Consider the following 13,869-nt stretch of genomic DNA (forward strand, 5'->3'; position numbering starts at 1 on the left):
GCAGGCTTTTGCTCTCTCCTTGTGTCCTCATCACTGTGGTACCTAAGCTCTGGAGGCACACAAATCTTCTCTGAAGTGATTCATGCTCTGTATGGACTGTAATACACGGTCCATTTTATTATGTATGGACGTTGTTTTGTTGTGTCTGGACATTGGCACCATGCTTGCCACTGCAGTACCTGACTATCTAGAAATTATGATTGGTATAGATCCAGTGGAATTCAGCTTGGTGCTGGAATTGTCCTCAGTCTTCCCACACAGGCGCAGCGAGCTCCTCCAGCCCTGCTTCCAGCAGACCTGATCTTCTTAGCTAATATCTGTGGGTGCTCGGAAGAGATGAATTCAGGGAAGTTTGGTTTTCTATCAGTATTTCAAGAAAGTGGAGGGGAGGGTGGGTGAGCAGCTGCGTGGTGTTTGGCTGCTGACCAGGCTCAAACCACAACAGAAAGGAATCAGCAAAGGTACCAAGAAGGCAGCCTGCCCTGAAAACTGATGTCTGCCACGGTATTTTCACATCTCTGTAGAAATCGTTATGTTTAGCTCTCCTCGTGCTCTGCAAACGCAGGAAGGAGCGAGTGCGTCTGGTGTTGGGACCGGTGACGCACTTTCGCAACCCGGGGTGCCAGGGATGGCGAAAACCCAGCGCCTCTGAGGTCAGCGGCCGTCGGGCTGCGCTCACGGCTCTCACACCGATGCCCCATCCATTGAACTGTGTTGTTCCCCTCGGGTGAAAAACAGCGCTGGCATCAACAAGGCGAATTTCTCCCGCTGCCTGCTATCTGTTCTCGCTATGACATTGCAGGGTTTTCTAGATGGGGCTGATACGCCGTGAGTCACCGCGATGTGCTGCAGCAGGACCAGCTCGGTCCCGCTCGCGCTCGGCATCGTCCGGCAGCGGGGGCAGGGGCTGCCCAGGGAGCTGGGAACATTTGCCATCGGCTGAGGGAGCCTGGCCACGCTGTTGGGAGCACGTGGGGGCAGCAGGAGCAGCCCTGGTACTGCAAGGACAGGGTTTCTCTGCCTGTCTGCTAGTATTAACATTCATTTGCTCTCCGAGGCAGGCTGCATTTATTGTTTTTTAGGTCATTCTGTGTAACATAATCATATTGGAGTAGAATTCTTCTAACTAATCGAATGAAACTTCATGTGGTTAGTTTGTCGTTAGCATTTACGAACGAATGTGATTGTGAGGATTTAGTTTCTCACATGGTTAATAGGAAGGCATTTAGATAATTACAGCTGTCTAGTGTCTTTCCACTGCTAATCGCTTTTACTGCCTGGTTCATTTCCAGACCAGCAAGTGAAACTCTGGCACACAGTTGTGCAGGGAAACTGCCCCTGCCATTACACATTGCTCTATCCCTGATTTGATGCTTTGTAGGTGTGAAGTTAGTTCCTAGCTCCGACCTAAGTTTCATATGAACTTCAGAAAATCACAGCCTTGCTGTGATCCAGCTTTCCCACTTAGCTACGCCACGCCAGGTCACATAGTCCAGCACTCTCACTGGCACTGGCTGACTGAAGACACCTAGGGGAGAAAAATTACAAGCAAATAAATATGTAATGGTCCTTCTCTTGGACGGCACATCCAGCTTTCAGAGCTTTAGGAGCTTCCCATGCACCCGTGTTTAGCAGCTACTTGTGGGTTTAGCTGCAGTGAGTTTATCTAATGCCTTGGTGGGCTTCTCCACATCTTTGGTCTCCACAATATCCTGCAACAATGAGATTTAACTATATATGCACTGAAAAGAAAGCTCTACCAAAACTTCTTGGTGTTTGTTTTAAAACTAGTAGGTGGTATTTTAATTGAGAAAATGAATACTTCTGTTATGTGAAACAGGGAATAAGATTTGTTCTTTACCTTTTTAGGCAACCACTGATGTGACTGAGCTGTCACAACCATCTCTGTTCCAAGTTTCAGCTAGTCCTGCATCTATACCCCGGTTAGTTATTTCTCATATGGGAAAGAGCCTTTCCATACCTGGTCACCTTTTATAGAACCTATTTATTTCTGGCTATCCCTTTGATACAGGATGCAAACTGTATTTAAGAAGGATTTATAGAATGGTAAAAATATGGTTTCTGCTTTTTTTCTCTATTTATTCCTATTAATTCTGATATTTCTTTCTGCTGTTTTGCCCACCATGGATCTCAAGTATCCACCATGGCTCTGAGATTTGTTTCCTAGAGAAAACAGTTCATTTAAAGACCATGACATGTATAAACAGATTTTTCCCCTCAGGTGTTGTATAGTGCATTTGTTGATGTGGAATTTAATGCAAAAATCTGACTTCTCATTGCTCTGCTACATCACATTATGAAATATTTCTGCTTTTATCAGCTGTATTTTAATCTTTTCTGAATGATTCTGTATCAGCTGCAGCGTTTGCTACTTTTCCCTTCATCCCTTTACTAGACCACTTATGGATATGGTAAAGAACTGGGCATTGTTTTATTTAAAGAAAAAATCTGGGGGAGGAAGTGTGTGTATTATACAAGCTAAGTGTCGTATACTACAATGATGATGACAACGATAATCTCATGAACTTTGTGTTGTTGCTTTGTCCTTTGATAGCTATCTTCTTAGTAACAAACAATTCAGTAGCTGTTTGGAACAGTACTGTCTTTTTAGGAGCTAAATGGGTCAAAGGGTTTCCTGCCAGCAGGGGAGATTTCCGTACTGGTAAGATGAAAAGAACCAGGAGGAAGCTCTTTCTGGCTAAAAATTAAAATTAAGAGCTGTGCGGACTGGTCTGAGAGAGAGGAGCAGCTGTGTACCCTCAGAAACTTTAGCATCCCTCCCAGCAGTCACTCCTCAGTTTATTAGGACTTTGCTTAATTAAATTTTAAATTTAATTTTAATTTTAAATAACAGTTGTTCTTATTCTTCTTCTATTTTACCATCACTTTCCTGTCGCCCTTTCCTGTTTGCTCCTATCACACGTCTGGTGCGGCATCCCCCTGGTCCCGCTCCCCGCGCGGTGCCGGTGCCGTTGGGAAGGGTGCGGGTGTGGGTGTGCGTGCAGGTGGGGGTGCCGGTGCCGGTGCCCCGCGGGCGCGGCCCCGCCGGGGACAGCGCGGCGGCCCATCCCGGTGCCGATGCCGGTGCCCGGTGCCCGGTGCCAGTGCCCGTGCCGGTGCCGGTGTCCGTGCTGGTGCCCGGTGCCGATGCCGGTGCCCGGTGCCCGTGCCGGTGCCCGGTGCCGGTGCCCGGTGCCCGTGCCGGTGCCCGATGCCGGTGCCCGGTGCCGGTGCCCGGTGCCCGTGCCGGTGCCGGTGCCCGTGCCGGTGCCGATGCCGGTGCCCGGTGCCCGTGCCGGTGCCCGGTGCCGGTGCCCGTGCCGGTGCCCGGTGCCCGTGCCGGTGCCCGGTGCCTGGTGCCGGTGCCCGTGCCGGTGCCCGGTGCCAGTGCCGGTGCCCGGTGCCGGTGCCCGGTGCCGGTGCCCGTGCCGGTGCCCGTGCCGGTGCCGGTGCCCGGTGCCGGTGCCCAGCGCGGTGCTGTGTTTCCCTCTAGCGGCGCCCGGGCCCCGCAGCAAAGGCTCGGCCGGGGCGGGGGCGGGGGCGGCCGCGCTTCGGGGCTCGGCAAACCCCGCTCGCCTGCAGTGCCGCTCCCGCGGAGGGTGCTGCAGCCTGCGGGCGGGCAGCAGTGGCTTTACGGCAAAACCAGAGCCGCTTTTCCCCCGTTGGGCTCCCGAGGTACGTCTGTTTGAAGCGCGCTTGATCTCTCCTCGTACACGTGAAGTCACCGGCCGTTGTCGTGTGCTGGTGTGAAAACGGCACTGTTTGGCACAGCCCAAGTCCACCGGTGTTTGGCCCAGCATTCGTGGCACAGCTGAAGAGCCTGTTTCCAGGAATCCGTATTTGGATGAATTAGGAGGCTGAAGCATCAAGGTTGTTCCCGGTCACCTGGTGCATCTTTGGGGAAGCTCATGTCAGGCTGTGGGATTCTTTTGCTGATTTGCTGTCATCCACTATTACAAGCAACAGGCAGGAACTGAGGAGAATTGGTGAAAATAAGCATACTTTAGATGTCCAGGGAACCAAGCATTAAACATATCAGAATTGAGGTAAAATACCTTGTATGGACAAGAAACTCTTCACAAATAAGAACCAAAGATGTTCTCTAGCCACTACACAAACCACCTAGTAAGCTCCTTCTCCACAGCTATTTGCAGGGCCTTCAAGCTTTCCAGAGATGTTCTGGGTCAGGGGACTTTCACATCCTTTGAAAGACATCCCACGTCTCAAGGCACTTGGAAGTGGATAGCTAAATCCTCCTGCTCCTCGTAGGCCTGAGGTAAACAGTCAATGACCGTATTGCATAAACCCTTAATGTCAAGAGCTCAGTGTGGCACAGAGCGCCCTGGCTTGAGCCCAAAGGTGGGGGAGCCCTGCCTGCGGGATGTCCTGCCCCACGATGGGGTGCCCTGTGCAATTCCTCAGCAATTTGGAGTTATTGTGGGCAAGCATCATTCCATGCCTGCTCCTCACTCTCTGTTGACTGCTAGAAAGCCCGATGCAGGTGTCTGTAACCTGTCCGGTGCACCATTAACCAAATCAAAGACTCAGGAGGAGCAAGAGGCCCTGCAGACCCCAGCCTCTTGGTCTGTTTGCATTAAATCGTTGCCTTGTGCCATTGTGTCTCTGTGTTTCAGAGTAAACCTCTCACCCCTTGCTCAGTCTGACTGCACAGTCTCTCCTGAGACAAGCGAGACTGTGGGCAGGGCAGAGGTTGAGGGAATGTCACCCGTTGCTGATCCACATTTGACCATCTCGGGACCCTCATGCTGACAATGTCACTTAGTTTCTCCAGTACTGCCCTTGGTGTCGCTTCCTCCATGTGCTTCCCTGCTAACCTGCCATCTCCCTCTCTCAGTCCCTTCATCAGCAGCTGCTAGAAGCTGTTGGGCAGCCACACTCAGCTCATCAGTGTCTTGGTGCAGCTCCAGCTCCCAAACCCACAAGCTGCACTGCCTGCTGAATTGCAAACCCTCTTTCAGATTGTTGTGCATATGTGCCATCATGAAAATGGCATTTTGCAAGGATTGTCAAAAGCTCTCCCTCGTAAAGCTCCCTAAGCATAGAGCAGCCTCTTCATATCTGGTTTTCCTCTTCCCCTTCAGAAGGACCTCAGACCTGGGGAGAGTATTTGTCATACTTCATTGGTTTGGGCACAAGAATATGTGAAAAGATTATGTGGGTCTCCTGATGAGAAAAGGAAACACTCTTTTGTTCCTCGACATCTGGTAGGGGAAGCAGGTGATTCTGATTATTGCACTTAAAATTAAAAAGCGATTATAGGTACTTTAAAATGTTATTGGTGTGTTAAAGTAATACAGTTAATAGTTAAAATAACTAATATTGATTAATTTGTGTTCATTAATGTTATCTCTTTTATATGTTATTATATTAAGTCTTGTAGGAACAGCTTTAAAAGTTCTTAATTAGCTTTTACTTAGGCAAAGCACCAGCATTGGGAATGGCAGAGCAACGACTGGCAGATGTGCATCCAGCTCTAGGGGGGATGCAGTCACAGGACTTGGGCAGAACTCAAACTCTTTTGTTCAAAGCTGTGACAATGAGAACGGCCTCTCAGTGGCTGTCTGACCCGCCCCGAGGTCTGTAATGCCACGCTTTCATGTGGCAAAGGACTTCAGCTGCTGAGAATCTGATGCTTCAGCCCCCATGCAGCCCCAAGGTTCTCCGGGATCCTCAACCCGTTGCCCTGCAGAGCCTTGCTGAATTTGGGCTTGGTACATTGGGGGCAGCTGGTGCTTTCTCTGGAGACAACCCCTGCTCTCTTTTTGCACCAGGTCAGTGGTTAAAGTGCTGGGGACCTGGGTTGCAGCCCTCTGTCCCGCTGTGTCTTGGGAGCACCCAGGCCAGTGGGTCTCGCATGCTTCACCTTTGGCATGGGGCTGCTTCATGTAGACTCTTCAAGATGCCTTTTGTTGTGGAAAAAAAAAGCAACTGGGAAAACATTTATGCAGAAGAGGTGGCGTCAGCTCTAGTCCCTGCTTACAGCTACCCAGTGGCCTTTTCATGGGGAAAACAAGCTCTTGCTGAAATATGGCCCAAAGCCCTGGACACCCCTCTCCCCAGGTGAGCACTCCCTTTCCTTCACTGTCTTTCACAGTCTCCTGAGGATGCTGAATGTTTACAAGAGGTCAAAAGTGAATGGATGGAAAAGCCAATCTATTAAATCTATTAAATACAAAGACATCACTCAGGAATTGCCTGAGCCAAAGATTGCTGACTGTTGAGAGGATATTCAGAGGAAATACCACTTTATGCTTCCCTGTTGCTACACTTTTCCCCAAGCATCTGCTGGCAGCCACTGTAGGAGACAAAATACTGGGCTAGATTGGATTTTAGCAAGCAAACAGGGTATTTTTATAAAAATATATTTATAAAATATATAAAATGTAAAATATATTTATATTTGTAAAGCTACACAGGCCATTCTGTGGTGCCTTCTTGGTAGTGTGTTACAAAATCCCGAGATTTTTGTGGATGAGTCTATGGCAGTGATTCTAGTTGTATCAGAAAGCAAAAAATTGACCAGATAACAAAGTAATGAAAATGAGAATAACAGGATTGAGGTTGCAAAGTTAAACACTTAGAGGGAAGAAAAAGTCAAAATAAGGGGCTTGTAATCCTAGGATTGTAACTTGTTGAAATTTAGCATTCTGATGCCCTCCTGTGCATACTAGGCGATAGACTTGTTTTACACAGTAATACTCTATTTTTAACATAGGGTCCCTCCCTGGTTTGGATCAGAGTGGAGGATGACCAGAGCCGGGTGGGGAGCAGCGGGTGAAGGAGGGGGCAGCCTGCAGAGTCCTGCCTCCCCCTCCTGCCCGCGGGAGCTCGTGGGCAGGGAGAGGGGTGGCTGGGGAGCGCCGGGATCGGCTGCCGAGTGCCGTGAGAGCCCGTCCCCGAGGGCCTGCCCGTGCCGTGCTGGATGTCTTGCGTGAAGCCACATTTTTCAACAGAGAGCATAGACGGCTCCTCGTTTCTGGGTGCTAACTGAGGGCACCTGGTGCTTAGTTGTAGAAATGTTTGTCCCCACCTCAGGTCAGCTAAAGCTGTGCAGCCCCACTTATTATCCATGCGAAATTTCTACTTCAGGGCCCAATTCTAAATTTCTTTTTTACAGGAAACATGATTAACTGGCAGTATATATATATAAGTATATATTTTGAAGGATGTATCTTTGTTTATAGCAGTGTCCATGCAGTCATTTAGATACTTTAATATAAAAATAACATGAGAGCAAATGTTTTGATGGTAACAGTACTGGTAGTCAGAACGTCTAATGCTTTATGTGCAAGTACATGTAAAGGGCATTCTTGCAAAATTGGATGTTTTGGTATAATCATTCTTCTATTGTGATCAGATATGCATGTCCAGGTAGCTTGTCATGTTGCCAGCCTGACAAATCTGAGCAGACAGCAACTGATATAAAGACAGTCCGTCCTCTGGCAGACGAGGGCTATTTGCAGCATCCAATGCAGCAAAGTTAAGCAGTGATGGGTAGTCCCTCTGCCCAGGACCTGTCAGCCTGCTAGGCACATGTCCTGGAAGCCTTTGGCACCTGAAAGTGGATTCTGCTCCCTTAACCCCCAAATTTTCACGAGCCAACAAAGGTTCTTTGTTCCTGTCATCTTTCATAATGTTTTCAATTCCTTCTTTGAGGCTGGTAACACTTACACTTACCTTAATAGTTGCCTTCCTGCCTCATATGTAACATTTTTTTGCTATCTTTCAGGGTCACGTTTGTCAGTTTTCCCCATCTCCCTCTCTTCTGCTTGGGGTGTCTTCCCTCACCTGTGGCACTGCTGGTCTTTGGGCTCCAGGGGTGGGTTACGAACACCAAATGTTGCTTGTGCCTGTACAGGCTTTTTGGTCTGCAGTAAAACTAAGCAGATATTCCTTAGGGACATCCATGATGTGGAACAAAACATGGAGATGAAAGGTGGGTTTGTCATGCCTAGACTGAGTTGCCTGTGGTCCCAACTGGGCCACAGAGAGACCAAAAAGGCTGTCCAGAAGGTCTGGTTTAGGCTATGGTGAGTTGCCCCCGAAGGTGTCTGTCTCTCCACCGTGTGTGGAAGGTGTTTAACCAACTGATTTAGGTTACACACCTGTTTTTTAAGTGGCTGACATTTGGTGACAGGAGGAGGGACATCTTGACCTTATGTTCCTAGAGTTGGTTATTGTCATATGAAAGGTGCTTTTTTATTAAAAAACCCCAAACAACAAATACCTAACCAGTTTCATAATCTATTAAAGGACAACTGAGAGCTAATAAAAAATGTATATTTTTCTAATACGCTGCCTTAGTTGTGCCTTGCCTGAAAAAAAACAGTCACCGTGAAAAATCACACCTGCCACTTGACCTGAAAATTGCCTCCCAACAGCTAATGAAGATATCGCTTCCCTCTGTGATGAAGTTAAAATGTAATTAAGGTTATGTTGCTTTGGAAAAGTTCATTGATGATGTGGTGGGTAGAGGGAGGCAAGACTGTGGAGATGAAACATGCTGGAAATTAGCATGGTGTGTTATGCACTCAGAGCATCGCGTGTCCTGGCAGTTTGTCATGAGGGTGTCTATTGGAGGAGGTGATGCTTTGACTGTTAGATGCCGCGTGAAAACATGCGATAAACAGGAAGGATGGTGCGATGGGGAATTTTCTGGAGTATTGGGTCTAAACTTAATGTAAGCAGATTATTAGGAGGGGGGGAAGTGTATGTAAGTAACTATTGGTGTCATTTATCTATGTGGAAGCATGAGACAACTTCCCCTTGAAGTGAGAAATTTCTAAAATAAAACTTCTAAAAGATTATCTGCTCAGATTTTGTTACTTCCCAACACGTGTAAAGGTTACAGTGTACACTGCAGCAAAGAGAGTAAGTTTTTTACTCTTCATTTTTATTGTCTGTTCTTATAATTAAAATCACTGGAAACTGTCATTTAGCAGCAAATTTAAAATAAAAAGGACAAAACTTGCACAAAGTCTCCAAACAAAACAAAAAACTCTATAGGTGTTGACACATCCTATCATCAGGTTGAGAAGGGAAGTTCAAGAAAAATGATTGCTATCAGGTGTGAATTAACATATAGTGAGTTTGCTCGCAACTGAAGAAGGTGGCAGATATAACATATGCATTAATAAAACTCCAAATGAAAGGTATGGCTGTCATTAGGGATGGTACTTGGAGAAATGCTATTGATTCCAGAAATTGAATTTAATTTGATGGCTTTTACTGTAATTAACGCAATGGTTTATACCAGCATAGATCTCTTAACATTATTATCTAAGGTGACAAATTATGAAATTAAATGTTCATTTAAGATGTAATTCAAATTTTCTAAAGGTTTTCTTGAGTCAATGGGTCTCAGTTAATTTCCTTAGAGCTCACAGACCTGATATTTTTTATACTGCCAGTTTTCTGCCAATTAAGGTACTCCTGATTTACATCAATGCTTCAACGAAGGCAACATATGCAAAGGAAACATTCACAGGTTCTTACGAGTTCTTGACAGCACATATTGCATATACTTTGCAAGCTTGAAAGGCATTTTCTTTGTAGCATTAGATTTTAATGGTACTGAATGTAACGTGCACATATAATAACAATAATTCACCTTCCTTGAGTTTGCCCATTTACCTTGTCATATATCTGCTAGATGCAGGGTCTGCTTCTCTTCTCTCTCACACCTGTTTTACCCGAGGGCTGTTTATTTTGATGGAGTTACTCCTGATTTAGATCTGTGTATATGAATCTGTTATCTGAGAGAGGTAAATTAATGCTTTTAATCAAGACCACTCTTCTGCCTACCCATCAACATCAAAGCCTAGACATGCTATTAGTTATTGAGAAAGGAAGCACAGTGTGAGTAAGCAGCCCTCAGCTATCTCTGGCTTCCTATTACCAGAATTTTAGCACCATTACCTCAAAACCATGAATACTTTTATCCTCATAGTCGCTTGGAAAGGCTATATATCCCCATTTTACAGACCAAAGCCATGAAAGGATGCAGAATTTATGCAGAAATGAGGTGTCTAAATCCAAATCTATTCCTCTAGACCACTTTGTGCAGCTGCTATCCAAAGTCTCCCTACTTTGAAGGTGTCTCTGTTGTAGACATTAAAGTCCCACATACCTGAAGATTTCTTTCTGGCCATACCTTGAAGTGCCTTGGTCTTGTCAGGGCATAGTGGCTGTATGTCTAAGCTTTCCCCTGTCTGAGCCTGTGGCTTCAGCAGGACTCTCCTCACTGGAGGGTGAACCTGCCACCAGGTACTTGGATGAAGTGTGCTGAAATCCTCAAGCCAGATTTCACAATTAACACCAGTGGTCTCTCTTTTTTTTTTTTTTTTTTTTTCCCCCCCTTTCCTTTTCCCAGTTTTAAAGAGCTCTAGCAGCCTTATCACTGCTCTTATAACCAATAGGTCAGTCATGCAGGATGTAGGCGAGACAAGCAGCAGACCCTCTCTTTGGGAGGATTCAGATCTGGCTGTGCATGCTTCCAGTTAACTCCCCAATCCAAGGGCTAAAAAGCAGAAATTCCAAATTTGCTGAGACCCACTAATGTCACTGAGGCCCAGTGAAGATGCAGTGTACCTCCTCTGTCTCTGCATGCCATCATCTCAGGCAGAACCAGGCCACTGTGCTGAACATGTTTCCTCAGAGATGGGTAAGAAATGCAGGATTTCGTGCTAGATTCCTTGTGGTCTGGGCAATATATTCCTGTAGGCAGCCCTGCTATAAGGTACTATATAGAATAACCGTTGGATGAAGAAGTAGGAGTGATTCTTAGATCAAGGACTGGAACAGATGGCAAGATTTTTCCCCTGGTTGTTTTAGCCACCAAGCAAAGAAGTTGATCTCCCTTTCCCCCCCTTCTCCATGAGTATTTGAAGAATTCTAGCACAGTGACCTCATTTCTGCAGGAGTGGAGAGTAGCCCAGTACACCTGTCATCAGATGGTGAGGGACAGTCTCAGAAAGAGGAAGGGTGGACTCTTCTCTGACAGAGAAGGGCATTAGTCTGGTTTCCTGCGTCTTGGGGGAATATGCTGAACTGTTGTATGAGGGTGTAAAACATGGTGTAATACATTAGTCTTAATTAAATTTATAATCCCTTCTTTGGTTTTCCAAACATGTCACTAACATGCCTACCTTAAGAGGAGGGCGCAGGTCTCTGAATCCCAAGTGAGCAGTGGCACTTACGTGCGACGCTGAGCCGGAGCGCCCAAACCCTCAGGAAGGTTGAAATTTAAGGGCCATAACATTGCCCACCGCCCACCTCACGTATTTCCCTGCTCCCTGCGACGGCAGCTGTGATCCTCGGCTCTCCGGGAGCCGCTGGGCACTCGGGGGAAGGCTGCGCTACCTGCCAGGGGAACCTGGCACCCGTGGGCTGGGCGCCGCAGCAGTAAACCAGCACCGCGGCGGCAAGATCCCTTCCTGGGTGCGGTGCGATTAACAGACAGATTTAAGTGGCATTTAAATATTAAAGCCCCGCCGGGGCCTGCCCTGCTCTCCAGCCCTCTGATTAACGGAGGGGAAGTAACAGGAGCGGCGGGAGCCGCGGCGCCGGGTTTGGGGGGGCGGGAGGAACCCGGGGGCAGCGCGGCGGGGGCGGGGCCTGGCCAGGGGGCGGGGCCTGGCCCAGGGCCGGGGGCGGGGCCTGGGCCGCGGCCGGCGGAGCTGTCCCGCCCCACGGTGCTGAAAGGCCGCGTAATGACCGCGGCCCGGCCCCGCGCTAATCGCTGCCGCTGCCAGCAGAGACCAGTAAATACTCGGGACGTGAAGAGCAAGGGCCAATTAATTTTTCAAAATACGCAGTCCCTCGTGTAGACTGCAGCCCCGCTTTATCTGTCAGCTTATTATGGCTGTAATTGCTTTGCTATTTATCCGTGGAGCAGCTTCCCCCATATTCAGGATAACGGCATTAGGAGGCCTCGTGAAGAATACTAATTACTTAAACCCAGAACTTTAAGTTTCAGGTCTTATAGGCAAAAGAAGGAATTAATTAAACAAGAGATTCAGGCCAGGATAGGCAGTTAAATGCACTGAGACAACACACATGACCTGAACGATATTCCTTACCAATGGCAACGGCTGAAAAGTATATGGGGGAACAAATTGATAAGCAATTCAGCTGTAGAATTATTTCGAGGAGACAGTTAGAAAAGTGCACTTTTATCAAAAGAAGCATCATGCTCCAATACTGTTGTAGTGTGAATTGATGAAAAATTAGTACTCCCAAAAAAGAATTCTTTAAGCTTAAAAACTAAAAGCTGATCTCTATTTTTACTTCCGCACATGTAATTTGTTAGAGAAGTAATGAATAAAATGATGATTAATAATAATAATAATAATAAAGATAATAACAAGTTTCTATTAATGCCTATAAATACATCTTCGTTAATCACATAATGACTAATAGAAACATTCAGAAAGCAGTTAAGAGAGGTTTTTAAAAAACCAAATGGCTAAGAAATATAATCCTACTCTACCTCAGTAATTGTTAAAGGAAGGACCCATTATCTTAATTATGTTTCTGGAGCAAACATTATTTCAATGTGATAAAAGATGACATGACACTAAAGGTAAAGCAACAGCAGATGTTACATGAGTAACAAGCCAATATGCCCACATTCTGGTAATTTCTCCCCCCCAGACATGTTCTCATTAATCTGTGATTAATAGGATTTGAGTATAGTAAATGATGTTGATCTATTGTCTGTCTTTGTCCCACACCATAGAGAGAGCAATTTGTCAGCTCAGCTTTTGTGTGACTATTTAATAGCAAAGAGGGGGAGAGAAAAGACGCTAATCTTCTAATTGGCATCTATAGAGAAAGGTCTAAGAACACTGCCTGCCTGGAAAGAGCTTGTGTGCAATTCCTATGCCTGCAAGGCAGAGGCAGACAGCTGTACAGCCCCAGGTGTCCATGGAAAAGGGACTGTATGTATCTGTCACACAATCACCCGCTGTCCAAAGTGACACTGGAGAGCAAGGTGCACCGTTGAACAAGGTGCAATTGCTAACTCCTCAAGGTCTGTTATGTTTCAGCCTGTTACATGTCAAGGGAGTACTTCTTGACTGATGTGACCTTAATGAAGACAGAAAGCTTCCTCCTTCCCAGAGCAGAAAGAAGAACAAGGCGGGGGAGGAATGGGGGGCAGCGATGGAGACCAGAACAGGGAACATGAAGTACCCAAACGCCTTTCCAGAGATGTTAGGTGAACAATAGCTTCGTGTTAAGATGGTGTCACTTATAATTTAACTGTTCTCCTTAGGTGCTAAGCTTACCTAATAAAATGATTGTCCCTCCCACAGGTCAAAATCCAAATAATTTCACAATTAAGTCACTAGTCCCAATTCAGTAATGCATGAAAGCTGCTGCTTAAAATGAGGCATGAGGACAAAGTGCTTTGCCTTTCTCCCATCCCTGGGTGTTTATATAATGTCCTCCAAAATGTTAGAATCAAGACTTGTTTTTTGGGGGCAGTTGAGGAATGGATCCCTTTGGCACATCTTACACTTCAGCAAAACACAGGTTTGTTTTGTGTAATGATTTCTTGAGTGGTGAATGTAGCTGAAGAGTTCCTCATTCAGTTTAACCACCTGAGCCATTCTGACAATACAACTACTTAAGACAATGCAGTAACTCTCTAAAAAATATTTTTTTTTGAGGACGTATGTCAGTTTTTTACAGGTGCAATTTAGGGCACATTTCTGGAGGAAGTTTTATCAATCCAGTGGGTGGAACCAGTAAATTGCATTGAAGAAGGACGGGACTATCTTAAACCAGCTTTGCCACTTGGAAATTGTGCTGTGGACCTGAGCA

At 46.4% G+C, this 13,869-nt stretch overlaps 1 protein-coding gene across 1 annotated transcript in view; it reads right to left on the reverse strand.

Moving 5' to 3' along the window:
* Positions 1-3,430: 3,430 nt before the first annotated feature.
* Positions 3,431-13,869, reverse strand: part of LOC116965741 (proline-rich receptor-like protein kinase PERK10) — a 28,527-nt gene continuing 18,088 nt past the window's right edge. The window contains exon 2 of the mRNA XM_033010332.2: positions 3,431-3,994. Within this exon, the coding sequence (XP_032866223.2) occupies positions 3,975-3,994 (20 nt within the window). The 3' untranslated portion in view covers positions 3,431-3,974. The remainder of the gene's footprint in view (positions 3,995-13,869) is intronic.

This window comes from Tyto alba, unplaced genomic scaffold (genome assembly GCF_018691265.1).
Source record: "Tyto alba isolate M040663 unplaced genomic scaffold, T.alba_DEE_v4.0 Super-Scaffold_18, whole genome shotgun sequence".
Classification (NCBI taxonomy): domain Eukaryota; kingdom Metazoa; phylum Chordata; class Aves; order Strigiformes; family Tytonidae; genus Tyto; species Tyto alba.